General features: G+C 38.9%; 3 protein-coding genes across 5 annotated transcripts in view; 1 reads left to right on the forward strand and 2 right to left on the reverse strand.

Moving 5' to 3' along the window:
• Nucleotides 1–6,659, reverse strand: part of LOC140917642 (uncharacterized) — a 36,562-nt gene extending 29,903 nt beyond the window's left edge. The window contains exon 1 of the mRNA XM_078854234.1: nucleotides 6,577–6,659. The gene's annotated coding sequence lies outside the window, so the exon portion shown is untranslated. The remainder of the gene's footprint in view (nucleotides 1–6,576) is intronic.
• SATL1 (spermidine/spermine N1-acetyl transferase like 1) lies at nucleotides 1,037–14,785 on the forward strand. The gene is made up of 6 exons (XM_073358706.1): nucleotides 1,037–1,102; nucleotides 5,550–5,601; nucleotides 7,691–7,771; nucleotides 12,071–12,172; nucleotides 13,100–13,140; nucleotides 14,615–14,785. The coding sequence occupies exons 1-6, from the start codon at nucleotides 1,037–1,039 to the stop codon at nucleotides 14,783–14,785; spliced, it is 513 nt and encodes a 170-aa protein (XP_073214807.1).
• Nucleotides 6,680–27,507, reverse strand: part of APOOL (apolipoprotein O like) — a 59,186-nt gene continuing 38,358 nt past the window's right edge. For 2 of the 3 annotated variants that reach the window (XM_073360895.2, XM_073360898.2), the window contains exons 6-10: nucleotides 26,754–26,845; nucleotides 25,176–25,292; nucleotides 22,098–22,293; nucleotides 12,139–18,881; nucleotides 6,680–6,724 (exon numbers count right to left, since the gene is read on the reverse strand). In XM_073360895.2, coding sequence (XP_073216996.1) covers nucleotides 18,784–18,881; nucleotides 22,098–22,293; nucleotides 25,176–25,292; nucleotides 26,754–26,845 — 503 coding nt within the window. In that variant the 3' untranslated portion in view covers nucleotides 6,680–6,724; nucleotides 12,139–18,783. The remainder of the gene's footprint in view (nucleotides 6,725–12,138; nucleotides 18,882–22,097; nucleotides 22,294–25,175; nucleotides 25,293–26,753; nucleotides 26,846–27,507) is intronic. The other variant, XM_073360896.2, reaches the window with a different exon arrangement.

Consider the following 27,507-nt stretch of genomic DNA (forward strand, 5'->3'; position numbering starts at 1 on the left):
CTGATGATACAAGCTGCTCTAACCAGGAAAGTGGTGTGCAAAGAATGATCACAACTTGGCAGAGACCCTTTGGCAGGCTGAAAAAAAATCTCTTGAAGGGCAAATTCTCTTAATTCAAAAAAGTTGCAGAGATGTGCATACTGCAGCAAATAGAGGAAGCAGAAGCTAAAAATCTGCACAAAGACACATGGAAAGATGTATACTCGGTATGAAATAGAAAAGAGAGGAAAACAAGCAGAGAACTTTAAGACCGAGAAAAGCTAATTGCCTGATCAGGCTGCAGGGAGGAAAGACAGATGTTGGACTGCCCTTATTGTCCTTTTCCTCCCACACCTCCTGGCCAGCCATACTCTCCCTTTCCATACATCTCCTCTTCTCCGAGCCCTGAATCATCTTGCACACCCAAGACATCACTGCTCTCCCCCTCATGCCTAATGCTCCCAACATACTGGCATGTCTCCCAATTCACTTATCTTTGTGATAGAGTCTATCCCCTCCCCAAAGAAATTACAGGAGACAACACTGGGGACAGCCTCTGGTATCCCCTTCTGGGCAGAGAACACAGAGCTGGTACGACGGAAAGCAACTGCTCCCCGTAAATCAACTGAGTCTAGCTTCCCTGTGTCTTTCTTTTTCCAGTTTCAATGACTGATTTCAGTGATCCCAACAGCCTACTATGGCCATGAACCTGAGGCAGGGGAAATGTGAGTATTGTGATGATGATTTCCATTGTGACTACCCATCTGCTCAGGGGCTGTTGGTTTAAACGAAAGTAGTAGGTCACAAGGATAAGTAGGGGTAGGATGTAACTAAGGCAGAGCAAGGAGTGGAGGCTAAATTACCACTTTAGTGAAGGAAAGAAAGAGGAGGAGGAAGAAACATTTTTGTTTCTTCCCTGTCCCAAAGTGCTTTTTGAAATGGTGAATGAGGAGGAATATCTCCCAAACAGCGGCCCAGCAGTGTTCCATCTCCCTCCTGGGAAGTAATCAATTCTCTGCCTCCTGCTTTCCACAGGTCTCGCCTTGGCGCTGGCGTCATGAGCTGTTTCCGAATCCGCCCGGCAGAGCCCCGGGACTGTCCTGAAATCCTGCGCCTCATCAAAGTAAGAGAGGGACAGAAGTGTGCAGGCATCTTTCCCTCAGTCAGTGTCTTTCCAAGTTTCCTTTTTAAAGCTTACTACTATTTCCTGTGCTAGGCGTAAACCCCAGTGAGCATGTTTATTAGCTACTTGTGTTAATGTGCTGGTGGATAATGGTACATAAGATAAATTAGATAGATGTCTCAGACAGTTAGAAGTAGAAGCATGAGGTGTAGACGTAACTCTTGCCTATCCTCTCTGATACCCTGTCTTTTTGTTCCCCCAATCCATTTTCCCTTTTCACTCCATCCAAACCACATGACCACCTGCCCCCTTCATGTCTTTCTCTCGGTCCTGTTTCCCATCCTTCCTCCAAGCTGCACCCTCCCGATCCTGGTCTGCCATGCTTTAATCCTCTCTGCCTTCAGCTCCTTTCATTTCTTCCAAAAGACCATAAACCATAATCCTCCCTACAAGATAAGTGACCTGTTAATGAGACTGGGAAAAAAAAATCAAACTATAATCATGGAGCTACCAAGACATACAGCCCTATGCTAAACTTCACCCATTCACTCATACTGCTTTTCATTACATCCGGCCCCTTACAATGATTACTATGCTATATCTTTACACTGTAAACTCTGAGATAGGGGCCTCATCTCTAAACACCTAGCAGACTGTTGGCTCTGTACAAATACTGTAATCAATTATGATAAAGAATGGGAAGAAATTCAGTTTTCCCTGACAGGTAGACTATAGAGATGATGTTCGCTTATGTTGATATAGAAATTTGCTGAAATGTAAGTTGGCCGAAAAATCTATTTCCTAAAAATACACTTGATGATAGCTCGGCAAGGCCTGGTAAAATACGAGTAACGTGAAGTAAAGTGAGACAATTTAGAAAAGCAAGCTAGAGATAAGTTATGGCCTAAACCTAGGTCATGCTGTAAATGTATTTTGGTTCCAACTGGTTTTTACAAGTATTTTAGATAAATTGTTAATGTTTTGAACAATGCAATCTATATTGTTAGTTATGGGTATGGTATTTACGCAAATATTAATTAAAACAATGCTTCATGTTAACTAGCCAATGAGAAAGTAGAAAATATTTAATTATAGTAGTGGAAATACAGATATGGTAAAAGGTGGATTTAATGTTAATTAATTAAGTGCCATTATTATAGTTGATTATGAAAAGGATAGCACACTATTTTTATATTAGAGGTGACCATCCTCCATCAAGGTTACAGAAAGGATTATGCCTCGTTTAGGAACTAATCACCCTAAATGCATCAATTCATTTTAGAATACGAGTATAAATGCATTGCAGGGTTATAACGTAATGCCTGTTTGCTTAACTATTTTATATTAAATAAAGTTTTTAATTTTATCACTCATTGTGCCATTCACAGTCCGCCCTTAAATTATATTTTCTGTAACCACCCTGGAGGCTTGAACCTTAAAGAATTCAGTTTGATTTTATTCTTTATTTTTAAATTACTAATTATGAACACATACATCAAAGGTTACATATGTGAGATTCATTAGTTGTTAGTCTCCCAAGGAGAGTAATAGAAACCTCATCACTTGGCATTTTAAAATGCAGACTGGATAAAGCCCTTAGGATGGAATTCACTTCTTCGCGGATGGCCTATACCAGCCCCTCTGTGCTGTCAATGTCCCATGTTAACCGAGTGTGTGAAGGCAAAGTGACTCAGAGGAGTCCTTCTCTATCTGCTGTATACCATGCAGATGGGCTCCATGACAACTCTAAACATACCAGAATAGAGAAGCAGCCTGGGGTTTGGGTGTGTCTCTTGGATCCACACTTATGTGGACCAGTAGATAGGACCAATTACCAGGTGCCAACAGATTGCACTGCAGCTCTGAGTCTTGCCCATGTGCTGGAGGTGATGATAGATTCCATGTCCTCAATCCTACACCTAGCTCCCCCTAAAAAGCTTGTTTATTCACCTTCTGCATTGATCTTCTTTACAAGACTGCACAATGTACTCAATTTAATTCAGAGTTTGATTTTTTTTAACTGCCCTTCCTAAGATCTGTGCTTTATATATATTTATAAAATCTATACAGGTTTACCAATGCCATAAAAATATTTCTCAAATAAAATACCCAATGCCCACAAAAAATATGTTCCCCTGACTACTTCTCTGTTCCCCTTTCTTTTTGATCACTCCTGAACATGGTTATTCTACCTATGCTGCACAACAAACTGCCCTTCATTTCCTTCTCTGTGCCTTACTCCATGATACCTGCAATTACCTCCCATATCTGGTCGGAAATGCCTGCACTCTCTTCACAGACCTCTTTAAAAGTCCTTTCAACATGTTGAAAGCTATGGTGTTCTTCTGACAGAAACATTAAAAAAAAAAGGGGGGGAAAAGGAAGGGCAAAAGGGGCACTAACAAGAGTCCTGGTTAGCTTCAAACACAACCATCTTTCTTCTTGTTTCATACCATTTCCCATCCCTCAGTTGCACATTTTCTCACTAGATTGTAAACTATTTGGGACAGACCTTGTCTTCTTCCTCATATGTAAAGTTCCTAACACATTTTGGCTGATAAATAATTAGTAGTACTAATACTCTGGCTTTGGGCATGGAGTGATGAGTTTCACTTTAAGATTGTGGCAGGTCCTGACTGGTGCATTAAGAAATGAGAGCCTGCAATATCCCCACCCTCTTTGTGCCCCTCTGGAAGGGCTAGTCTCAGTTATTGTGGATAGAATTGGCCACTGTGGGAAGAGCTGAGGTGGGGACACAACCATGTCCCTGTCCCTTCCTGCCAGTTGAGTTGACCCACTGTGAGTGCAAAAGCATATACTATCCCATTTCAAAGACCAGAGTAACTTCAACTTCAGTGTGTGATACCCCTTAGACACAGAAGGAGTTAGGTAGAATTCGCACAGTGACAACCACTGCACGATAGCCCAAGTACAATCCCCACAATGTGGCCAATGGCTTACAGGCACAATATGGCCCTTACTATTCATATTTCTCTCTTCTATCAGGCCTTTAAAGACATCCTCTTCTCCAGAGGTGATGTGTCTAAGACTTACATCTCGGGGAAAAAAAAACCTGATCTTGTTCCCAACTGAGTCCTCCAGTTGCCATTTTAACTTTTTGTATTTATTCCCTATCTTCCCTTTCTAGTTTTTGACTGCATCTCACCTGCAAGCCAGGGAGGATATTACATCACGTACCCACAAAACAATGAAGGGCTAGTAAGGTTAACATGCAAAGGAATGATATAACATTCCTCTATGCAAGAAATAAGGCCAGATACTTGTAGGCTAAGCTAATATGCTTCTACACCTGTTGGAACTGTAATCAGACTTATGAAGTCAGCGCAAGTGATACAGCAATCCTTCCCACAGATAAAAGTTTGCCACCTTTACAAAGTGTTCATTCCTCAATGGTCCAAGAGGAGAGTTTCCTAATCAGTTCTGAAATTCAGGTCTTCTGCAGGGGTAGCTAAAATACTGCCATCTTTTGGAGTTAATTTTCACTAATATGGCAGCAGGTTTCCGGAAAATACTGAGCCAGCCTTAACAGCAGCAATTTTTCATCATCATCATCTATAGAGTTCTGCTGATGTGATAAGACAGCATGCTACATCCTTCACAAAATACTTAGGAATGTTCTTTCTAACAACAAACAAAAAGTTCCACTAATCTGCTCAACTGCTAGTGATAACTGGGACCCCTGTATCGTGTTTCTATCCAACTTACTTCAAGACCGTTGAAGTCTTGGATGTAACTACTCTTTCCTTCCATTTACCTGTCTCACAAGTGTTGTGAAACATCATTAGTCAAAGGGACATCATCAAGTTAAAAAAAGTCACAAAGTTTTTACCACCTACATGCCGTAAAAGTGACACCTGAAGTTACTATAAAACAAACTAAAGAAAAATATTTTCTTTATTTTCCCAGGTAGTGTATAGTCAGTATCACTATTTCTTATATGTAGTTCTCCTGTTTGTTTATGTCTTTCAAACAAGGGAGATTTTGTTTAACAAAAAAATAAAAATGGAATTGTAAAATCACAAAAATTGGAAGGGGGATTTGGGATGGGGTACTCCATGAAACTGCTTCTCTTTTTAAAGCTGACTAGATTTCAAGTTGACATCCTTTAATAATAAAAAGTGCTTTACTATTCTGATAAAATGGTGCTATGTAAGTGTAAAAGTATTATTATGGTCAGATTGTGCTCAGTTTACAGGATAACACATATGCTGCAGTTTTTTTCATTTCCATAGTGAATTAGAACATAGCAGATATAGAACAATAGTTTCTGCCTACCTCATTTGCAGAGCTCATGGCAGGATTGGGGCCTAAGGTAGCATTTTGCATCGAAATCCAAGTGTAGCCTAAACATTAATATTTTGCATAGTATTCTGTAAAGACTGCAACTATTGATGAAACCTCAAACTCCAATTTGTTCATCTGACAGGAACTAGCCGCATATGAAAATATGCCAAATGCAGTAAAACTAACAGAAAAAGGTAAGATTATACTCTAAATAAAAACACCTATGGAAACCCATACATTATACAGTAGAACATCAGAGTTACGAACACTAGAGTTACGAACTGACCGGTCAATCACAGACCTCATTTGGAATTAGAAGTACACAATAAGGCAGCAGCAGAGAAACATGCCCCCCCTCAAAAAAAAACAAACAACAAAACCCAACAGTACTGGGTTAAACGTAAACTACTAAAAAAAAAATAAAGGGAAAGTTTAAAAAAAGATTTGTCAGGGTAAGGAAACTGTTTTTGTGCTTGTTTCAATTCAAATTAAGATTTAGCTGCATTTTTTTCTTCTCCATAGTAAAGTTTCAAAGCTGTAGTAAGTCAAAAGTTCAGTTGTGAACTTTTGAAAGAACCACCATAACATTTTGTTCAGAGTTATGAACATTTCAGAGTTACAAACAACCTCCATTCCCAATGTGTACGTAATTCTGAAGTTTGACTGTATATAAAACAACTATGTACTGTATATTTCTGAAAGATTATGATGAATATTGCTGTTGGAGGCAAAGTGTTATAGTAGTTAGGACAGACAGAAAAAACTAAGTTCTATTCCCATCTCTGCCATTAGCTTACTGCTACTTGCAGTTACACTTAGGCTATGTCTACACTAATACCTATGTTGGCAAAACTTATGTCACACAGGGGTGTTAATATTCCACCCTACTTGAGCGACATAAGTTACGCTGACATAAGCCCAAGTGTGCACAGCGCTACGTTGCTAGGAGAGTTTCTTCCGCTGACATAGCTACCGCCACTCATTGGGGGTGGGTTAATTTTGTCAACGGGGCATAATTATGTCTCCCGTGGGCATAGAGCGGCTACATGAGAAATCTTACAGCAGTGCAGCTGCATCGATACAGCTGTGCCACTGTAAGCTCTCTACTGTAGACACAGCCGTAGTCACACAGTCTGTCTCCTCATCTGTTAATGGAGAAAAACACTTACCTCATTTAAAAGCTGCAAGATCTTCAGCTGCAAGATTCTTAAAAGTGCTGCATAAGTGTAAAGTATTTTATCCCTTCCATGTACTTTTCTTTTTGCAATTGGCTTTGTTTCCCCTGTCTGGTTCCATACTGAATTTGTACCGAGAGAACTGGAAATAAAAATTGAATGCTAACTTTTAAAACACAGAAATTTAAGTTTTATGTTATGTGACAAATGGCATTTCTTCATCTGCCTCAGCCTAGTTATTTCTGGCCTTGATTAAAGGAGAGGACAGCAAACTAGGGTCCTGATCTTGTAGCCTTTACTCATGTGAGGAGTTCTACTGAAGTAAGCAGGAGTACTCATATGAGCAAGGGTTGCAGGATTGTTAACACTAGTTTAGGAAAATATCTTCCAACTTAGTTGCTAACTGAAACAGTAGGTGAAATAGTCAAACTACTTTTAAAGCTCCAGTTCCAGGTCAGAAGTGAAGTGCAAAAATTGAGTTTTTATATTTAACACTTTACTGCTCTAAACAAACTACCCCAAACCATGACCCTTTAATGTTTCTTTGAAGCACTGTTGCAGCAGAATTGGAACTGCTCATCGTGGGCCTGATCCAAAGTTCACTGAAGTCAACAGAAAGAATCCTATTGCCTTCAATAGGTTTTGGATCAGGCCTCATGGAAGGGCCAGTTCAGCTGTAAATTATAGTTTCTCATATGTATGTTTTGATAGTCCAAGAGCAGACACATGTTAGTACTTCCCACCCCAAATATTGATGTTTGAACATTTTCCATTTCATAACCTTAAATTTTTCTTTAGCTTTATGCTTTTTTATTAAAGATTTTTACAAATACAATCTAGTGCATTAATATCTTGACTCATGCTCCTAAATAGCTTCTATTCTCACCCTACCATACCTATTTCTTTCTTCTCTTATTCCAAGCTACCCCTTTTCAACACTCCATGCATTTTTCCGGAAAAGGCTGATGGACTGTAATTGTACAGCCAGCAGTAACTATTTCCAAGTACTCCCTCAGATGGAAAGCTACTTTACAAATATTCTTATTTACTATTTTTTTTTAATGTGGTAAGCCTGCCATTAACTTACAGGTTTTAATTTTAATTTTAGATTTGCTTGAAGATGGCTTTGGAGAACATCCTTTCTACCACTGTCTAATAGCAGAAGTGCCAAAGGAGGGAAAAACAGGAAGTAAGCTAAACATGTTTTAAATATTTATCAATTGATTACCTCTAGCAATCCCTGATTACACAAAGAGTGACATAAGGGATAACAATACTGAGACAGCTGAGGCTGCCTATGGACCCTTAGCTGACCACAGCAAGGGAACTTCATGGATTTTTCTTCTAGATATTTTAATAAAAAGTTCACTGCCATCAATGGATGAATGAACAGAGACTGAATTATCTTCTCTATCTAAAAGGTGTTCCCTGCCTGTCATAGCTGAGGCACACTGGTGATGTGATGTTCATCCACAATCCACATTCCACTTTGTTGGTCTTTAGAGATTGACAAGAGTGCCAGTTAGTGGTACTAATTCTGTGGATGTGATCAAATGGTAATAGAGATTAGAGTATTGTTAGTAAGGCAAATGAATTTAATCTGAAACCTGTTCCTTATGAAGAACCCCTTCGCCCAGTACCTCCATTACCTTTGATAATACATTCTGCCTTCTTGATTACACCTTAGTATCAGTAAGTATCTGAAGTTTCCTTCCTAGTTTCTCAGATTTTAGAAGTGCCTTCTGCGTGAAAAATACCCAAGACTTTTAAAAAATCCTGCAGTTTGGAGTGCATGCCTTTCGATACTATTAAAACAAATAATGGCTTTGTGGTGCTTGTTTGGTCTGAAATCTATGTTTGTTGCATTTTAACATGATTCAGTATGCAGGGATTTTCACTGAGAGCTATCTGAGTTTATATCAAAAGTTTCCTTTAAAAGGTTGAAGGATAGCTATAAAGAATTGTATTGATATACTTTACATAAGCTAGCCAGGTTTCAGAGCAGCAGCCATGTTAGTCTGTATTCGCAAAAAGAAAAGGAGTACTTGTGGCACCTTAGAGACTAAAACTTATTGGAGCAAAAAATTTCATGAGCTACAGCTCACTTCAATGGATGCATTCAGTGGAAAATACAGTGGGGAGATTTATATACATAGAGAACATGAAACAGTGGGTGTTACCATACACACTGTAACAAGAGAGAGTGATCACTTAAGGTGAGCTATTACCAGGAGAGCAGGGGGGAAAAAAACTTTTGTAGTGATAATCAAGGTGGGCCATTTCCAGCAGTTGACAAGAACTTCTGAGGAACAGTGGGGAGTGGAGTGGGGAGGGAATAAACATGGGAAAATTGTTTTACTTTGTGTAATGACCCATCCGCTCCCAGTCTCTATTCAAGCCTAAGTTAATTGTATCCAGTTTGCAAATTAATTCCAATTCAGCAGTCTCTAGTTGGAGTCTGTTTTTGAAGTTTTTTTGTTGAAGAATTGCAACTTTTAGGTCTGTAATGGAGTGACCAAAGAGATTGAAGTGTTCTCCAACTGGTTTTTGAATGTTATAATTCTTAACGTCTGATTTGTGTCCATTTATTCTTTTACGTAGAGACTGTCCAGTTTGACCAATGTACATGGCAGAGGGGCATTGCTGGCACATGATGGCATATATCATATTGGTAGATGTGCAGGTGAACGAGCCTCTGATAGTGTGGCTGATGTGATTAGGCCCTATGATGGCGTCCCCTGAATAGATATGTGGACACAGTTGGCAACGGGCTTTGTTGCAAAGATAGGTTCCTGGGTTAGTGGTTCTGTTGTGTGGTTGCTGGTGAGTATTTGCTTCAGGTTGGGGAGCTGTCTGTAAGCAAGGACTGGCCTGTCTCCCAAGATCTGTGAGAGTGATGGGTCATCCTTCAGGATAGGTTGTAGATCCTTGATGATGCGTTGGAGAGGTTTTAGTTGGGGGCTGAAGGTGATGGCTAGTGGCATTCTGTTATTTTCTTTGTTGGCCTGTCCTGTAGTAGGTGACTTCTGGGTACTCTTCTGGCTTTGTCAATCTGTTTCTTCACTTCAGCAGGTGGGTACTGTAGTTGTAAGAATGCTTGATAGAGATCTTGTAGGTGTTTGTCTCTGTCTGAAGGGTTGGAGCAAATGCGGTTGTATCGTAGAGCTTGGCTGTAGACAATGGATCATGTGGTGTGGTCAGGGTGAAAGCTGGAGGCATGTAGGTAGGAATAGCGGTCAGTAGGTTTCTGGTATAGGGTGGTGTTTATGTGACCATCGCTTGTTAGCACCGTAGTGTGCAGGAAGTGGATCTCTTGTGTGGACTGCTCCAGGCTGAGGTTGATGGTGGGATGGAAACTGTTGAAATCATGGTGGAATTCCTTAAAGGGTTCTTTTCCATGGGTCCAGATGATGAAGATGTCATCAATGTAGCGCAAGTAGAGTAGGGGCTTTAGGGGACGAGAGCTGAGGAAGCGTTGTTCTAAGTCAGCCATAAAAATGTTGGCATACTGTGGTGCCATGCGGGTACCAATAGCAGTGCCGCTGATTTGAAGGTATACATTGTCCCCAAATGTGAAAAAGTTATGGGTGAGGACAAAGTCACAAAGTTCAGCCACCAGGTTTGCCGTGACATTATCGGGGATACTGTTCCTGACGGCTTGTAGTCCATCTTTGTGTGTTGGTGTAGAGGGCTTCTACATCCATAGTGGCCAGGATGGTGTTTTCAGGAAGATCACTGATGGATTGTACTTTCCTCAGGAAGTCAATGGTGTCTCGAAGGTAGCTGGGAGTGCTGGTAGCGTAGGGCCTGAGGAGGGAGTCTAGATAGCCAGATAATCCTGCTATCAGGGTGCCAATGCCTGAGATGATGGGGCGTCCAGGATTTCCAGGTTTATGGATCTTGGGTAGCAGATAGAATACCCCAGGTCGGGGTTCCAGGGGTGTGTCTGTGCGGATTTGTTCTTCTGCTTTTCAGGGAGTTTCCTGAGCAAATGGTGTAGTTTCTTTTGGTAACCCTCAGTGGGATCAGAGGGTAATGGCTTGTAGAAAGTGGTGTTGGAGAGCTGCCTAGCAGCCTCTTGTTCATATTCCGACCTATTCATGATGATGACAGCACCTCCTTTGTCAGCCTTTTTGATTAAGATGTCAGAGTTGTTTCTGAGACTGTGGATGGCATTATGTTCTGCACGGCTGCAGTTATGGGGAAAGTGATGCTGCTTTTCCACAATTTCAGCCTGTGCACGTCAGCGGAAGCACTCTATGTAGAAGTCCAGTCTGTTGTTTCGACCTTCGGGAGGAGACCACCCAGAATCCCCCTTTTTGTAGTCTTGGTAGGAAGCTCTCTGTGGGTTAGTATGTTGTTCAGAGGTGAGTTGGAAATATTCTTTGAGTCGGAGGCGTCGAAAATAGGATTCCAGGTCACCACAGAACTGTATCATGTACTTGGGTGGAGGGGCAGAAGGCGAGGCCCCGAGATGGGACAGATTCTTCTGCTGGGCTAAGAGTATAGTTGGATAGATTAACAATATTGCTGGGTGGGTTAAGGGAACCACTGTTGTGGCCCCTTGTGGCATGTAATAGTTTAGAGAGTTTAGTGTCCTTTTTCTTTTGTAGAGAAGCAAAGTGTGTGTTCCTGAAGCAAATACTCACCAGCAACCACACAACAGAACCACTAACCCAGGAACCTATCTTTGCAACAAAGCCCGTTGCCAACTGTGTCCACATATCTATTCAGGGGATGCCATCATAGGGCCTGATCACATCAGCCACACTATCAGAGGCTCGTTCATCTGCACATCTACCAATGTGATATATGCCATCATGTGCCAGCAATGCCCCTCTGCCATGTACATTGGCCAAACTGGATAGTCTCTATGTAAAAGAATAAATGGACACAAATCAGACGTCAAGAGTTATAAACATTCAAAAACCAGTTGGAGAACACTTCAATCTCTTTGGTCAGTCCATTACAGACCTAAAAGTTGCAATTCTTCAACAAAAAAAACTTCAAAAACAGACTCCAACTAGAGACTGCTGAATTGGAATTAATTTGCAAACTGGATACAATTAACTTAGGCTTGAATAGAGACTGGGAGTGAATGGGTCATTACACAAAGTAAAACGATTTCCCCATGTTTATTCCCTCCCCACTGTTCCTCAGAAGTTCTTGTCAACTGCTGGAAATGGCCCATCTTGATTATCACTACAAAAGGTTTTTCCACCCCCCGGCCCCGCCTCTCCTGCTGGTAATAGCTCACCTTAAGTGATCACTCTCTCTTGTTACAGTGTGTATGGTAACACCCACTGTTTCATGTTCTCTATGTATATAAATCTCCCCACTGTATTTTCCACTGAATGCATCCGATGAAGTGAGCTGTAGCTCACGAAAACTTATGCTCAAATAAATTTGTTAGTCTCTAAAGGTGCCACAAGTACTCTTTTTCTTTAAGCTAGCCAGTTATTTCACTTTTTATGTTCTTTCTTTTCAGGTAGTTGCATTGTAGGCTATGCTATGTATTACTTTACATATGACCCTTGGATCGGCAAGTTACTTTACCTGGAAGACTTCTATGTCATGGAACCGTATAGAGGTAACAAACAAGCTCGTTAACAAGCCTCACTCTTGATAAAAAAAAAACAAATAATTACTCGTTTACTCTTTCAGTATGAATTAGCTTCCAGCTTTCTCTTTCAATACCTCTAGGCAATATAATTCTGTAAATAAATATCCTGCAAGTTTTATAAGGGAACAAAGCATGAATGTGTTTCCAACCGTTAGAGGACTTTGTCTTCTGAAACATAATATACTTGAATACTATTATTAATACATTCTGTGCATGATTCTGAGAACTCTTCAAAGAAATTATGTTGCAGAATTTTTAAACTTTTAAGGTGAAGCTAATATTGTTTTCTAATGTCAGTGAAAAAAGTATATTTTAATTTCTTATGTTTAAAAGTAAATTTTAATGCCTTTAAATTTAATGTAATAAAAGGATTAAGAGCTTGACCTGCAATAGAAGTGATATTGACACAAAATATAAAATAATTAACTTTTTAAAAAATTTCTCATGCTATCCCTTTATTTCAAGTACTTATGAAAGTGCTAAAATATATCACAATTACTCACAAATAAAAAAAATCAACAAATTTAAACAAATTCCAAAATTTCATAGAAGTACAAGTAATATCAAATGAAAATAGTTTATGCAATAGTTTAAAAGTAGTACTACTTCACTGTAAATCAACATTTCCTTATGATCCAGTCAAAACACACATAGCTTAGTTCAATATATTTATATTATATATATTAAATATAAAATTATGATACAAAAATGTATATTTGCTCATTTCCAATGACATTTATTAGAAAAGTAATTCTATTTTCAATATAAAAGTTAAATTAATTTGAATTTCCAGTTAAGTATTTTAAAATGTCCAACTACAATTTCATAAAAATATATCTTGCTATGAAACTGTGTGTGTGTACTGATATTTTTAATGTTTGTACTATTTAATAGGCTTGGGCATTGGCTCGGAAATCTTAAAGAGATTAAGCCAGGTATGTATCATTTAAAACAAAGACTTACAAACACTACATAATTTAAATGGTCATCTCCCTCATTTTATGACCTATGACAGTGTAAGATTTTGATTCACAAAGTCACTGTAGAGTATGCTTACTACATATCATCAATTAATGTAACACAAACATGTAGACTTGTTTTCATATATATTTTTTTTCCTGCCAATGCAAGTCTGTTCTCAGCAAAATTTTATCAAGTGATTTTTTTGTTTGGTCTAGTGGTAAATGGACTCTTAAAGCAGTAGGACTTCTACATCTTCCACAGGGAGATTTTCCCTTAACTAAATAGACTCTCACAGTTCAGTTAGGACAAGCCTTCTGATATTTTGCTAAAGTTTCCCTATGCTCAATTTCACACTGTTATATACCCTGTTGTACCTCTTTAGGAGCACACTAAGTAATTCTTCTCTGGCCTTCATACTTACTTTCAAATAATGAGGGGAAAAATCTTACCCCCTGCTCAGTGTGTAAAAAGGTCCCAGTAGGCAGCAGAGCTTGTGTGATTATGCTGGAATACAAGAAGCCCTTCAAGGCGTCTCCATTTATTGTGTTCCAATGACCTGGTCTGCAGAACAAGAGGGGTCTTAGATATGTGTCTAATGAGCAGACCAGGCAGAGTTTAATGGGTAAACTAAGCACCCCTGTGGAAATCAGAAGAGCAGCTGCAGCTTTCCCATTGTAGTAATAGATGTGGATATGCTCCAAGGCTTATGTTGGAATATGTCCCTACACTAACTAGGAGCAAGCCTCCCAGCTTGGGTAGACATGCTTGTGCTAGTGGGGCTTGCAATACCATGTTAAAAATAGGTGTGTGAATGTTACAGCACCAATGGAGGCACGGGCTAGCCATGAGAGCTCAAGCGACTAGCCTGAGCCTTCACCAGTGCTGCAACATCCACACAGCTATTTTTAGCACACTAGCACAAGCCCTTCTAATACAAATCTGCCTATGCTGGCTGGGAGACTTGCTCCAAGCTGTCATGTAGACATACCCTTGGAGTTGCCATCCCTGGCCACCTGAGAATCCCTCTGCCAAGCCCATATACTAGTGTATTGCAGAGTTTCCAGGAATTGGACCATAGACTAGTTACACTGCCTTTTTTCCCTCAGTTTAACTAAGAGTGATCTAATCTAGCAGACTACTCACTTGTTGGTCCTGTGAATGTCACGATGACAAAAGAGGGTAAGGCATCTCTGCGGAGAATTTTGGCTCAAACTGTTGCTATTTTCTTGAGTTCATCACTATAACATGTGCAAAAAGGCACTAGCTTGTTAGAGAACATGAACTGCTCTGGCATCTACTGTGTGTGCAGTGGCCTTTTGCAATGGTACCACTGGCTCTTTTCATAGATTGCTCTTTCTATTTGTAGATGAGTATCTGAACTAGTATTGGAGAAGGCATCCCAAAATAATACCTTGCAAGTAATACAGAATGTTTACTTTTCAACAGATAGCAATCAAAACAAACTGTAGCTGCATGCATTTCCTTGTAGTCATTTGGAACAAGCCATCTATAGAGTACTATATGAGACGTGGAGCTTTAGACCTTTCCACTGAAGAGGGCTGGCATCTCTTCAGATTTAACAAAGAGAATCTTCTCAGAATGGCATCTGGAGAATGAAGGAAGTTCCCATTCACCATTCCAAGATTTGTGAGAGATTAGATTTTTAATCTGCAATCAGTTTGTCCTGCTTTTGGTTTGGCACAATACAACATCTGCTGCTTACACCCTGAAGTTCTAGTTTGTTATTCATTGAACAAGATTAATCAAGTTTATGTAACTTCTCTGTTTTATGACCAGAAGCCTTTATTACTATTAGGTACTATTAGATTTACTAAAGTTTCTTTCATTGGTTTGTTACATAGCTGGACACTATTCAAAGAGACCCCATGTTTCATCTCCCCACCTCACATTAAATATAAATAAGCCTGTGATACAATGCATACAGTACAGTAACACTTTAACAAATAGATGTATATGTTAAAGTGATCCTGCCTGCTACAAAAACAAGTCTTATGTTACTAACCTTTTCCATGATGTGACATTATCAGTTTGATGAATGATTGTGTCCTCATCTTTCAGGCAGGTAATAGCCAATCAGAATTAGAATTTTTCACCCAGTTCTTCCTCATCTGGGGGGTGCAAGTAGGCATCCCCTGTTAATGAGCAATGTAGCCGGAGAACATGATCACCATCTAAGCTAGTCACTTTGTCTGAAACTGGTCATTCACTGTGGCATTCATGGTTGGTTTTCATACTGGTGCTGCTACATCACAGAGAGCAAGGTGAGAGACATATTTTTTCTTGTGATGCTGGTGCTACCATTAACGAATGATGAATGGATCCAGTTACCAAGGAGGAAGGAGTAACTAAGGAGAAGTTAAGATAGACTAGGCTAAAGTGACAAGAGGAGAAGATAATCATGAAGAGCCTATTAAGATGAGCAAACCTCCTGAAGGTAACCTTTTAGAAACTGCTGAGGAAGGACCACTATGGGAACTTGACGATCGAAGGCTTCTTCAGCAGACGCAACTCCAGCCAGTACTGTCTCAAACAAGTAGCAGCATGAAAAAGTTCCTCAACTAAGGCCTCCCGCAACTCTGCCCAGGACATGGCCACAGTTAGGATACAGTGAACTCAAAGCTCCTCTGGGGTAAGAAGTGAGGCATGGAAGGGAGCTGAAGTGCTGCATGCAAGTTTGGATCCTACAGAAAAATATATATTTACATACCTTCTCCTCTTTATGAGCCCCTCCAAACAGCATGAATGGAGACCTGGACTTGGGGAATATTTTAGATAAGGTAATGCATATCTCAAACTCTAGGGAGATCCAGGTACTGCCACCACACCAAGTCTTGGAGTCATGGCAGAAGTTGGGAAGCAAGATCTCATTGCTAAGGATGAAGGCTGAGAGGCCATCTTGAAGAGAAAACTGGGGTACATCCAGAGAACGTTTCCCCCTGCAGAAGATTACATATGAGGGATTGCAAGCTACGGCTGCAAGTTTCCTGACTCTTTGGGCTGAGAGCATGACAACCATAAAGGCCACTTTCCTTGTCAGGAAGACCATTCAGAATGGTAAAGATATGTTCCAACAGGTCAGAGTAGATGATCTATGGAGGGGAACTGCAGACTTTAAAGTAAGAGACTGCTTTCAGGAAACTGGCTAACACAGGGTGGGACCCCACTGGGAACCCTTTGATGGAACTTCTGAGGACACTACAGGAGGAGGCCTGGACCCTAGGGCAGCGAGTAGAGAACCTTTTGTCAAACCCATTCTGAAATAATTCCTGATTGGAAGGGATATTGGATTTCCTGGTCAAGTTTCCATTGGATATGCAATACTAGGAAAAAGATAGACCACACAGCTATAAGCAGACATACCACTCTTCTTTCAGGAATAGATGAGGCAACACAAAACCAGTCAGAAATCCCTAGCTTTGAGGAGCCATCTCAGCCACTCCGTGGCTATGACAACAGGAAGACATTGATCTCTTTCTGCTTTTTCCCCTTTTACCTAATTCTACAAAACACTTAAATAATTCTTTTACAATTGGATAATGCATTGAATTTAGTAGGAAAGACAACTTAGTTTATTTTAAAATAAGATTTGTAGAGAAAAGGCAATCTGTAATCCTTTGTGTTAGCTTCACACTTTTTCATAATCAAAAGGATTAAGAAGCGAATGAATGATGGTGAATTGTGTAGGATCCAAATGCAGATTCTTTCCTCATAAGCCATTGATTTGATTCAGGGTAAACTTTCAAAGTGTCTTTTTTGTGAGTGTTACATGGTACCTGGGGACATAAGCATATGACTCCCAGTGACACTAATGGATATCTTGCAGCTAAATCACTATCTCTTTAAAAATTTAACTCTAAGTTTCACATAGAAAATTGAACTGCATTTCTTGCACTCTTCTAATCTATTATTTCCCTCAGTTAGGTGAGATTCAATTTCAGAAGAACAAGAATAATATATATCTTGTATCATCCCACTGATGTAGACTCTTAGGGCCTGAGAATGCAAAGACACATGAATAACTTTATGACTTTGAGTAGTCCCAATAAATTCATCTGATCCTTGCCTAGCCAGATATTGAAATCACTACACTTTCATGTTGGATTCAGTGGGAATACTCATGGTTTGTAAGTTATGCACACAAAACAGCTTGCAGGATTGAGACCTTAGTCACTTAACAGGAACTCAGTATTTTAGGTATTTTTGTTTTCTTTACTGAAACAGCCATGTTGTTTGTTTAAAAAGAGGCTGCTATCCACAGGCACAAATTACTTTTCACATTTTTTTAAAACTATATGTTGATATAGTTGCTGTGACGTTGCCATAACTACTAATAACTAGTTCAAGAGGCAAAGAATTGTGTATATGTTCTGCTCCAAAAATGATAGCAATAGCGGTATTGTGCCAGAACATGCTATTCTTCAAAAGTCAAACAAACAGTCCTTAAAAAGGATTTCCAGTTTGTCTCAAATCACTTTATGTCATGTCAAAATTTTATCAGAATGAAAAATTCACTCTAAATATTTGCTCATTCTTATGTTCACAGAAATCCCATTGAAGGCAATGGGCTCTGGTTATACATGCTTCAAGACAGACTCTGGACCTTGGTTTTATCCCTACTAACCTCCACAACTTTTTATTCTTTTTTTTAAGTTAAGCTATGAGAGCACTTTCATCCAATAGTATAACTGTCTCCTTTAACCTCTGTGTCACTAAAATGCCCAACTTTCCTGCCATAATTTGCTAATAAATTCCACATGAGCACAAACAGTACCAGTAACATGGGTTAGAGCTGATGGAGCTGAAAAGAAACTAAATAAACTATGTTATTAAAGGTTGACTGAAAACTAATGTGTGGTCTACAAGGGATGCTTTGAAGACTAGCTCCAATTTTTCCTTTTCACTTTAAATGTTACTTTTAAATTAGGAAAGCTACACACATACAGAGCAAAATTTATTTTCTATTCTAGTTACCTTGGTGGAAGAGGTTAACAGCAGTGATTTTTACAAAAAGAGTTAGCTTACATAAATCTTAAAGCAACTGAAATTGAGAGAGTACAATTATCACAGCTGGTTTCTTTTATCTTATGAGCGCTCAGACTAATAAGATATTTGAGCCAACATAGATGCCAAATACTATCATTTGCCCATAACATTCCAGAGCTGGGAGTGAGTGAGAAGGGGGACAACAATCAAAAGATGACCAGATTTCTCTTTTACTGTCTTTGAACAACTAAGGACCTGAAGGACAGAAATACATTTACACTTTCAAACAGTCCCTTATAAAAGTGATTTATGTTTATTAACAACTTGACACTGACAATCTTGATACACCCCACTGCAAGCACATATTGAGAGAAATACAATTCTCAGTGTCAAACAGCTAATTATTATTCAAAGAAATGAAAATATTTAATTGCTTATAGGTAGTAAGAAACAATATACAATAAACAACAAGGACAAAGTAGATTGACTGTACATATTGGGATTTAAGAAAATACCTGATTAAATTATACCACATTTGGTACAATCATACATTGCATAATCCATTTTTCTTTGCTATTGTTAGTACTTCCCAATATTTGTAAATTGGTGCCTTAGCTTCTAGTACTGTACATATCCACATCCTCTGGGTTGGACTGACCATGGTCCATAAGTCTGGGGTCAAGCTTAAATTTTGTTGTCTTCGCTACATCTGTTAAAGATATTAAAATGAAATAAAATGATAATAAAGGCATAAAAGCTTTTTTTAAAAAAAGCTAATGCTTATTCAGAAGTTATACATACTGATAGTGTGAAAATTCAAGCATTATAATAAAGTACTCTACGGTTATAAATTAACTGTAAATTACATTGGTGGGAATAGTGCAGGGAAGTTGTTGCCGCGCAGTGAAAAGTCGCATCAAGTAAGAAAAACATTTGAAAGATCTACAACCTCTCACAAACTCATCACTAAATTGTTTTCACAATTAAAAAGTAATCTATTAAAAGCCTGATCATGGCATGCCCTGAGCACTGGCACAAGGGAGAAGGGGGTAGTGCGTAAGGCTCTCCTTTACACCATACTGTTGCTTCCTGGGTCAGCAGGCTCTGCAGAGCTGCTACATCCCTCCCTCCTGCAGGTGGGAAGTAATAAATGAGAAACTGGGAAGCAGGCAGAACCTTGACTCTCCCCCCAGCAGCACAGTTAGATCAGCACACTGTGCAGAGTATGCAGTGACAGGATCACAGTTTAGTACCTTTCCAGAGCAGTGGGGAGACAGAGAAGCAGATAGTGACTGAGTCACTATCTCCCTCACAGCTGGTCCAGGGGGCAAGCTGAACTCACTGCACCATACTATGAGCTAGATCACAGATGGATTATCTGGGCCTAAATTAGTGCAAATAAATTCACACCATTTGACTTTATTGGTGATTTCATACGTTTATTAAAATGTGGAGGCAACACACACAGTACAGGGAGGTGAGGCAAAGGGAATGCCTTGTATGAAGTGACTCTCCCAAACCATGTGTAGAGTTTATGGGAAGTGAACCCCATCCAGCCCCTCTGAGCCAAAAAGATAGAAATCTGTTGGCTCCACTGGGGACACGGAACGCCTTCCACCTGGAAATATGGTGACAAATAGGAAAAACTTTATTTTACCTTCTATAAGTATTTATGTTTAATATGAAAGGAGAAGTGGGGGCTGAAGGGACTGAGAAACTGAGAAAGTTATGTATAAAGAGACCCAATAATTCCACAAACTAAAAAAGAAAAAATAAGGGAGCAACGGGATTAAAAAAAGGATTCATATGTTAAAGATTGTATAGCAGGAGATGTCACCCAGGGACATCCTGGTGCCAACTAACAGAGGGCACAGGGGTGCACAGGAGTACATAGATCCCATGGTTCCAAATCTCTACCAAACAGTTCATCAAAGAGAGTCATGTAAAATCTCAACTGAAAGCTTATGTCACATTGACCACTGTAATCACTGTGGAATGTACGTACAGATAACATATAAAGACTTATGTATATATACACAAGCAAAGTTATGCTCTTAGGTATGCGAGTTGGGGCTGGTCACCAGAAGGCAATAAATAAGTTTCTTTCAGGCAGAGATGCTTATCTACCTGTCCGGCTTTATAGGATTGAGTATTGTATACTTCACAATGAAAGCCTATTTGCAGTCTGATCAAGGGAAGAAAAGTCTCCAGGGGAGATGCTAGACAGGAAAAAATAAGCAGCAGGGGATACCCTGTTTACAAGTGAAGACAATGGATCACTGGACATGTCTAGGGGTGCAGAGGTACACCCTATTATGCTTCACCTAGGCTGACAGTATATTTGCTTCATGAAAAAAGGATCACAACCAAGTCTGGCTGAAAAGACTTTAGGGTGACCTAAACTTGATTTGACAAGGGTGTGTTTTGTTAATTAAATCTAGGCTCTAGAATGCGTGTTAGGATTTTGTTTTATATGTAACCATTTCTCTCCAATAATGCTACTTGCTATCACTTGAATCTTTGCTCTTTGTTAAATAAATCTTGCTATCACTTAAATCTTTGCTCTTTGTCTTGTTTTTACCATAAACATATCTAAGTGCTGTGTGTTAAGCGGAGCTGTGATAGGGTATAACTGTTAAGCTGAGTGTACTGTTCCTTTCGGTAGCAGAGGGTCTGGGAATTCTGTAAGTGTCCACTGGGTCAGGGGATGGGCACGCCAGGGAGATGCTCGGAGGACTCAGAGGTTGGAGTGTGCCTACTGTTAACCTGTAAAGAAAGAGTGAGTCATGCAGAGGCCTGGAAGGCAGTGCTTGTGGTGTGAGAGGCTGAACCACAGGAGTCACAGACCAGGCTTCCTCACACTGAGGACAGCTGATAGCAACGTGCCTCAAAACCATGGGTATCCCTGCGAATGTAATGGGGATAAAAACAAACAACAAAAATACACTTTAATAGTAAGCCCCTAACATGTTATGTTTGGTTATATAAAGACAGATGGGCATGCATAAAAGGTGATTGGAGGATATTGGAAGAACTTAATATAATATTTTCAAATTAAAATTAATGTTATCAGTGGTAGGGGAAGCTCTGTTTTACTAGATAAGGCCAATACCACTTTTCGTGATTACTAGGGAAACTATTGTTACTGACAGAAGGACATGAAAATTTCACTTAAATGTCACTATATAGATTAAGTTGTTAATTAAGAGCACATTCAAAGATTTTTCATTATCAGCATGCCATGCAATGGATCCCTTATTGATCACTTAAGATGCATGAAAAGCAACACAGTAAAGAACTAGTGAAAATAAAATACAGTGCTTCACATACAAATTGTGTGTGCTTTGTCAATGCCCTGGGCTAGTACCTCTCAAACCTGTGGCCCCTAGACAGATGGCTAATCACCTGGTGCTGGATCTCCTCTTTGTTTCCAGCTGCTTTTACAGATACCTAGATTTCACACTACAGGAGAGCCAGGATGCCTGTAAAAGCAACTGGAAACAAGGAGAAGCCACACTAGTTGCCTTCACAAGTAAGCTGATGCTATATGTGAGGAAACAGACGTTACCTTCAAGGAATATGATCTTTTAACAAAAGCAAATGCTGCAGTTTCCATAGAGAAGATGTGCAACTGACAGCAAGAAGGATCCATGTGATTGGGAATGGGAAGATAAGTGGTCCACAATACATATTTTTTATTGAGGTGTGGTCTACGGTATGGGATCCCCTATCACCTCTTTGGGCTCTTGATATAGCATACTAAATTGTATGAAGTTTACCACTCTAGGAAGCTAAATTTGACAGCTAGATTTCTAAAGCTAAATTTGACAGGCCTGCTAGAGTTGCTTTTTAAAAAAAGAATAATGAAAAATAATATTAAATAATTCACAATTCACTGCAGTTGATGCTAATTTGAGTTTCGTACCTGAGATGACATTTGGCACTTTTATTTCTGCTGGCAAAGGCACCAGATCTTTCAAACTCTGAATCTTCATTACAGGAGAATCTGTTACAGCAAGTGGTTTTGACTTAACCTCAGATTCAGGGGTTGTTTTATGAATCTCTGCACTTTTATCGTCTCTTACAGCTGGTTCTGGAACTTGTTGCAGGTGTGAACTAGGCTAAATTGCAAATGAACCAAACAAACAAAATAGAACAGTATTTATGTGTATGTTTATTACATTGTTGATAAAGGAAACTACAAAAGAGCTGTCACATTTTAATAAATGATTTCCAGATATTCATTCAGTGTGTACAAAGTTTCATAGTGGATACACAGAAATATGCCAGAAGAAATTAGTGTACTATATGCCTCAATTCACTTCATGTTAGATTCAAATAATTGACAATATTTCCTGATGATGTTGAGATTGTTTGCATAAAATAGGCACCACAATAAGGGGACAGAAGATGCATTTCCTTATACTATCAAGATACAAGGAACTTCAATTTGGACGTATAGAAGCTTGTTTAATGGTTAATGAATTCAACTACTAAGTTTTGATATACCTCTTTTTATCCAAGATATTCAAAAGACTTTACAAAGAAGGGTACAGGTCATTATCTCCTTTTACAGAAGGGAAAACTGAAGCACAGAACAAGGTTAAAGGAATAGGTGGATTTACAGGATAATTGTCAGCCTTATCAAAGTTATTAAGAGACTTGGAGTTTGAATTATCACTAACCACTTTGACCAAGATAACTAACAAACCTCCTGCAGATTATTCTTGATTAGTGATGAGCAACTGTTTAGTTTGGGGCAGGTCTACACTATGGGAGGGATCGACGCTCTGAGATTGATCCACTGGTGGTCGATTTAGCGGGGCTAGTAAAGACCCGCCAAATCGACTGCAGATCGCTCTCCAGTTGACCTCTGTACTCTACCCCAGATGAGAAGAGTAAGGTAAGTTGACAGGAGATTTTCTCCCATCGACCCCGCCCACAGTGCAGACCTCATGGTAACTCAACTTAAGGTATGTTGACTCCAGCTACGTTATTGACGTAGCTGGAGTTGCGTAGCATAGGTCGACTTACCACGGTAGTGTAGACATAGCCTAGGAAACAACTGATCTTATTTAGCAAACTCTGACAGTTTATAATTCTTCTTACCACCCAGTTCTTATTTCCCTAACAGTTTCTCATTATTCAACTGAAATAAAATACTCTTCAGTCAGAATTCTGCTCTTGGTTCTTAATGGAAATAAAACTGAGGATTAACAAAAATGTCAAAAATATATCAGTGTTTTAATAGATATATCAAAATATTTGTTTGTTGGAGTAAACCGAAATGTTTAATTTCTAATCAATTAAACATTCAACTGTATTTCCATATAGTAATTCGATGCCTCACGGAAGTTGTAGTTTGGGCATCTTGTGCCCTCACTTTCTCCTACTGGCTTGACTCTCTAACCGTCTGAAGTGGGTTTTTTACCCACGAAAGCTTATGCCCAAATAAATCTGTTAGTCTTTAAGGTGCCACCAGACTTCTCGTTGTTTTTGTGGATACACAGACTAACACGGCTACCCCCCTGATACTTGTTAACCAGACTACATCTCCCATGATGCAGTGTGGTCTCCTCCTTTGACTGAGCCATGTGGTGCACCAGCAGAAATATAGTCTGGACAGTGAGCTGGGTGCACTGCAGAAAATGGAGCACGAGATGTCCAAAACTATAAGTTTCCTGTGTCTGTGTTCTCATAGGGAAATGCAGTTTCATGTTGAACTGATTCAAAATGTTTTGTTTCTATCAAAAATGCTGAAATGAAATATTTCACCATTTCTGAATCAAAAATTTGTTTTGAACTTTTCATTTGTGAAAAATATTGCTTTCAACTTTTCATCCTAATTCAGGATTTTTTCTTTTTTTTTTTTTTAAATGTTGAAATATCAACATTTCCCTCAGGATAGAAATTCCAATTTTTGCTCACATCTAATTCTTTATTTATTATTATTATTATTATTAAGGTATACAGAAATATTCTCATAAGATTTTTTAAATTGTAAACTGGCATTCAGAACACGCATGTTTCCAAACTAGAGTAAGTCAAATTCACGAATACCTGGAATCTTCAGAACCAATGGAAAAATCTGTATCTTTTTATTCACTAAAATGAAATGTCTTATTTATACTTTGTAATCACAATAAAATAGGTGTGTTCTCGCCAGCTGCCACTTGATTGCCATCCACATGCTAAAAAGCATCACATTTTTCATAAACTGGCAATCATGTTAACAATATCAACAGAGGTGCCAATAGGGTGACCAGACAGCAAGTGTGAAAAATCGGGACAGGGTGGAGGTGGGGGGTAATAGGTGCCTATATAAGACAAAGCCCCAAATAGAGGGACAGTCCCTATAAAATTGGGACATCTGGTCACTCTAGGTGCCAAGGACTTATCCTGCAAACATTTACACATGTTCTTAACTATATTACCATGAGTAGTCCTACTGAAATCAATGAGGTCACTTATAGATAGAAAAGATAAGCATGTCTAAGTGTTTGCAGGTCCATGGCCTAAATAAGGAAAATTAACTATTTTCTTATGGTTGCATCTCCAGATCAATGAGGTGTATTAAAAAGGCAGTAGAGGGAAGCTCACCTAGCTGTTGTGCATGCTGAATATGTTGTATGAGTAAACAGATCTCAAGGTCTATAAATCTGAGATTTGTCACAAACACTACAGTCAAACAAAATTTTTTTAAAAAAAATCACTCTGACTGTAAGCTCTTGGGGCAGGGACTGTCTTTTTGTTCTGTGTTTGTACAGCACCGGGCATAATGGAGTCCTGGTCCAGGACTGGGACTCCTAGGTTCTACAATAATACAAATAAATAACAATGGCAATAAAATATGAGGACCTTTGTGCCTCCTAACACACTTCATTGTGATATTAAATAATATCAACAAACACACCTGTATCTTTTTGCTTAAATTTGCATTTCAAAAATCAATCCAAGGTATTGAACTGAATGACTTAAGTGATCATTCCTGGGAAAAACCTACCTTGGTATCTTCTTTCTGTGTGAGTAGCACTTCTTTCATAGAGGAGTTTTTTGTCCATAGTGATCCTATTGCTTCATAGGTTTGATGGCTTGTGACATATACCTTTTTCCCTGTTATCTAATTTAATTAGTTAAAATGTATTATTTTAACAAGAAGCTTTAAAAATGGTAGGGTTCACAGAACATTTCAAGTAAAGCAAATATTCTCCTTTAATAAACTGTATATTAGCTCCAATACTGGAAGACAGAAAATCTGCATTTCACAAATTTGATGCATCTCAGATCTCCCCCCACTCCCAATCTTATATTATAAATCATGTTTAAATTGTAAATCTGCTGCAGTGTATCCATTTACACAAAATGGATTTAAAACTTAACAAGGGAATAGTGGTTTGAATAAATGAATGCACTAGAAGCTGGAAAAGCAAGAAAAGTCAGACATATCATATGCTACAAACTTGAAACAAAAACGTGACTCATTTAGCTAGATTTTTTTCATTCATGCAAAGACAATCATAGCTAAATTTATGCCCCGTTAAAACAAATCCCATGGTGAGGAAAGATACAACCAAGAAATAAAAGGACCTGATTGAAAGTCGCGAACATTGCTGTTTTGCTTCACAAAGGTCTGAATTTAAATTCTTATTCAGCCCGTAATTATTCAAACTCTGTGAGGTTGCAGCAACATCTGTGGAGTGGCTCTGTAGATAAGCTGCAGCCAGGGAGGATTCTATTTCCTCATTCACAGAGAGCTATGCACAAAGTTTTGGTACTATGGCTATGTATACACTATCCTGCCGTTCGGACTATAAAAGAGCGTAAACAGCAGTGTGCACCAAAGTGCTGTGCTGAAACTCCCCCATGTGGTCACTGAGTGCACAAACTAAAAGGTTCCTCGTTCGCTTTAACATAGTCTTGTCTAAAGGGGACATTTATGCAAACTAGGAACATTTTAGTTCACGCCTACAGCATCCATGCAGGGGAATCACAGTGCAGCACTTTGGTGCACACTGCTATTCACACCCTTGTAGCTGAACTGCGGGGCAGCGTAGTTAAGCCTATAAAAATCAGTATTTTAAGTAGCTAGCAAACAAGCTAACTTCAAGATCACAGTCACAAGAAAAGAGTGAGGGGGATTCCCTGTTTCACATGGATCCAGCACTGGACGTACATTAAAAGAAAGAGCTTCAGAAATGTCACCTGTGTATCCATTGGGCAGTTTCTTGTACAGTATTATTTTAATGCACTGAAATGAGCAGATGTTAAAAAAATGCAATTTTCTGTTAATTAAAAATGTTATTGTATTGTATCTAAAAATGAAACTCTCCTTTCTCCAACTAAGAATTAAATATGGAAAGTAATATTGTATAGGTCAAGTAAATTCAGCCATATTATTCGTTTCTGATGGACATGTAATTAACAACTGTGATGCATCACACACACATAGCGTATAAACTGATGCCAACTCCAAAACCCTGGAAATTAAATACTGCAGATGTGTTGAATATTTCAGTCTCACTCAGTTTAAATATTAATATGTTGATATTTTCACCCTATGAAAGAACAAAACAAAACTTACCTTAGCAAGTACTACTGACTGAGCTGGGTAACAAACGGATACTGCTAAAGTGGCAAGCCCCAGCGGGTAAGCAGTTTTCTTAACTCTAGAACCTGTGTAAACAACACAAATAATTTAAACAGGTACTAGATACAAATGGAACATAGTATTGGATAGCTATAGCTATATAATTTTAACCTCCGACTCTTGGCAACTACCTAGATCAAAATCTATCGCAGGTCTGATTGGCGTAGAGTTGTGTCTGTATTCCAATGGGTCAACTGATGTTTCAGTAAAATTTACTGAATTAAAAAAAATGAGGATATATCTTCAATTATGAAATATTATTAAAATCTTCTATATAACTAGTTCAAATTCCAATGTGTATTATCTTGCATTTATTAAAGAGTTTCCTCTGCTATCATGCTACCCAACTGCCAGGCTCTCTCAGGTTTCTGTGAATACTCATACCCTTCTATGCTCCTCACTATCCTACATAATTTTGTGTTATCTGTTAATTTTACCACCATCACTGTTCCCCCCACCTTTTCCAGGTCACTAATGAATGTATTACACATTTGTCCTATTCCATATCTTTGAGGCAATCTATTGTTAACACTGATCACTAATCCCTACTCTTTGTTTACAGTCTCTTAGCCAATTTCTAATCTATGACAGTTCTTTCATACCAGGACTACTTAAGTTTACTTTAAGTTTCTTTGAAAGCCCAAATAAATTATATCTATTAGTTCTCTTTTACCCACTATTTTGTTGA

This window comes from Lepidochelys kempii, chromosome 9, assembly GCF_965140285.1.
Source record: "Lepidochelys kempii isolate rLepKem1 chromosome 9, rLepKem1.hap1, whole genome shotgun sequence".
Lineage (NCBI taxonomy): Eukaryota > Metazoa > Chordata > Testudines > Cheloniidae > Lepidochelys > Lepidochelys kempii.

Bases quoted from the DNA above. Each gene is read 5' to 3' on its own strand.
- SATL1 (XM_073358706.1), top strand. From the start codon at position 1,037: ATGAGCTGTTTCCGAATCCGCCCGGCAGAGCCCCGGGACTGTCCTGAA. The intron at 7,772-12,070 runs GTAAGCTAAACA...CTTTCTTTTCAG, and splicing joins AAAGGAGGGAAAAACAGGAA to GTAGTTGCATTGTAGGCTAT. The intron at 12,173-13,099 runs GTAACAAACAAG...ACTATTTAATAG, and splicing joins TGTCATGGAACCGTATAGAG to GCTTGGGCATTGGCTCGGAA.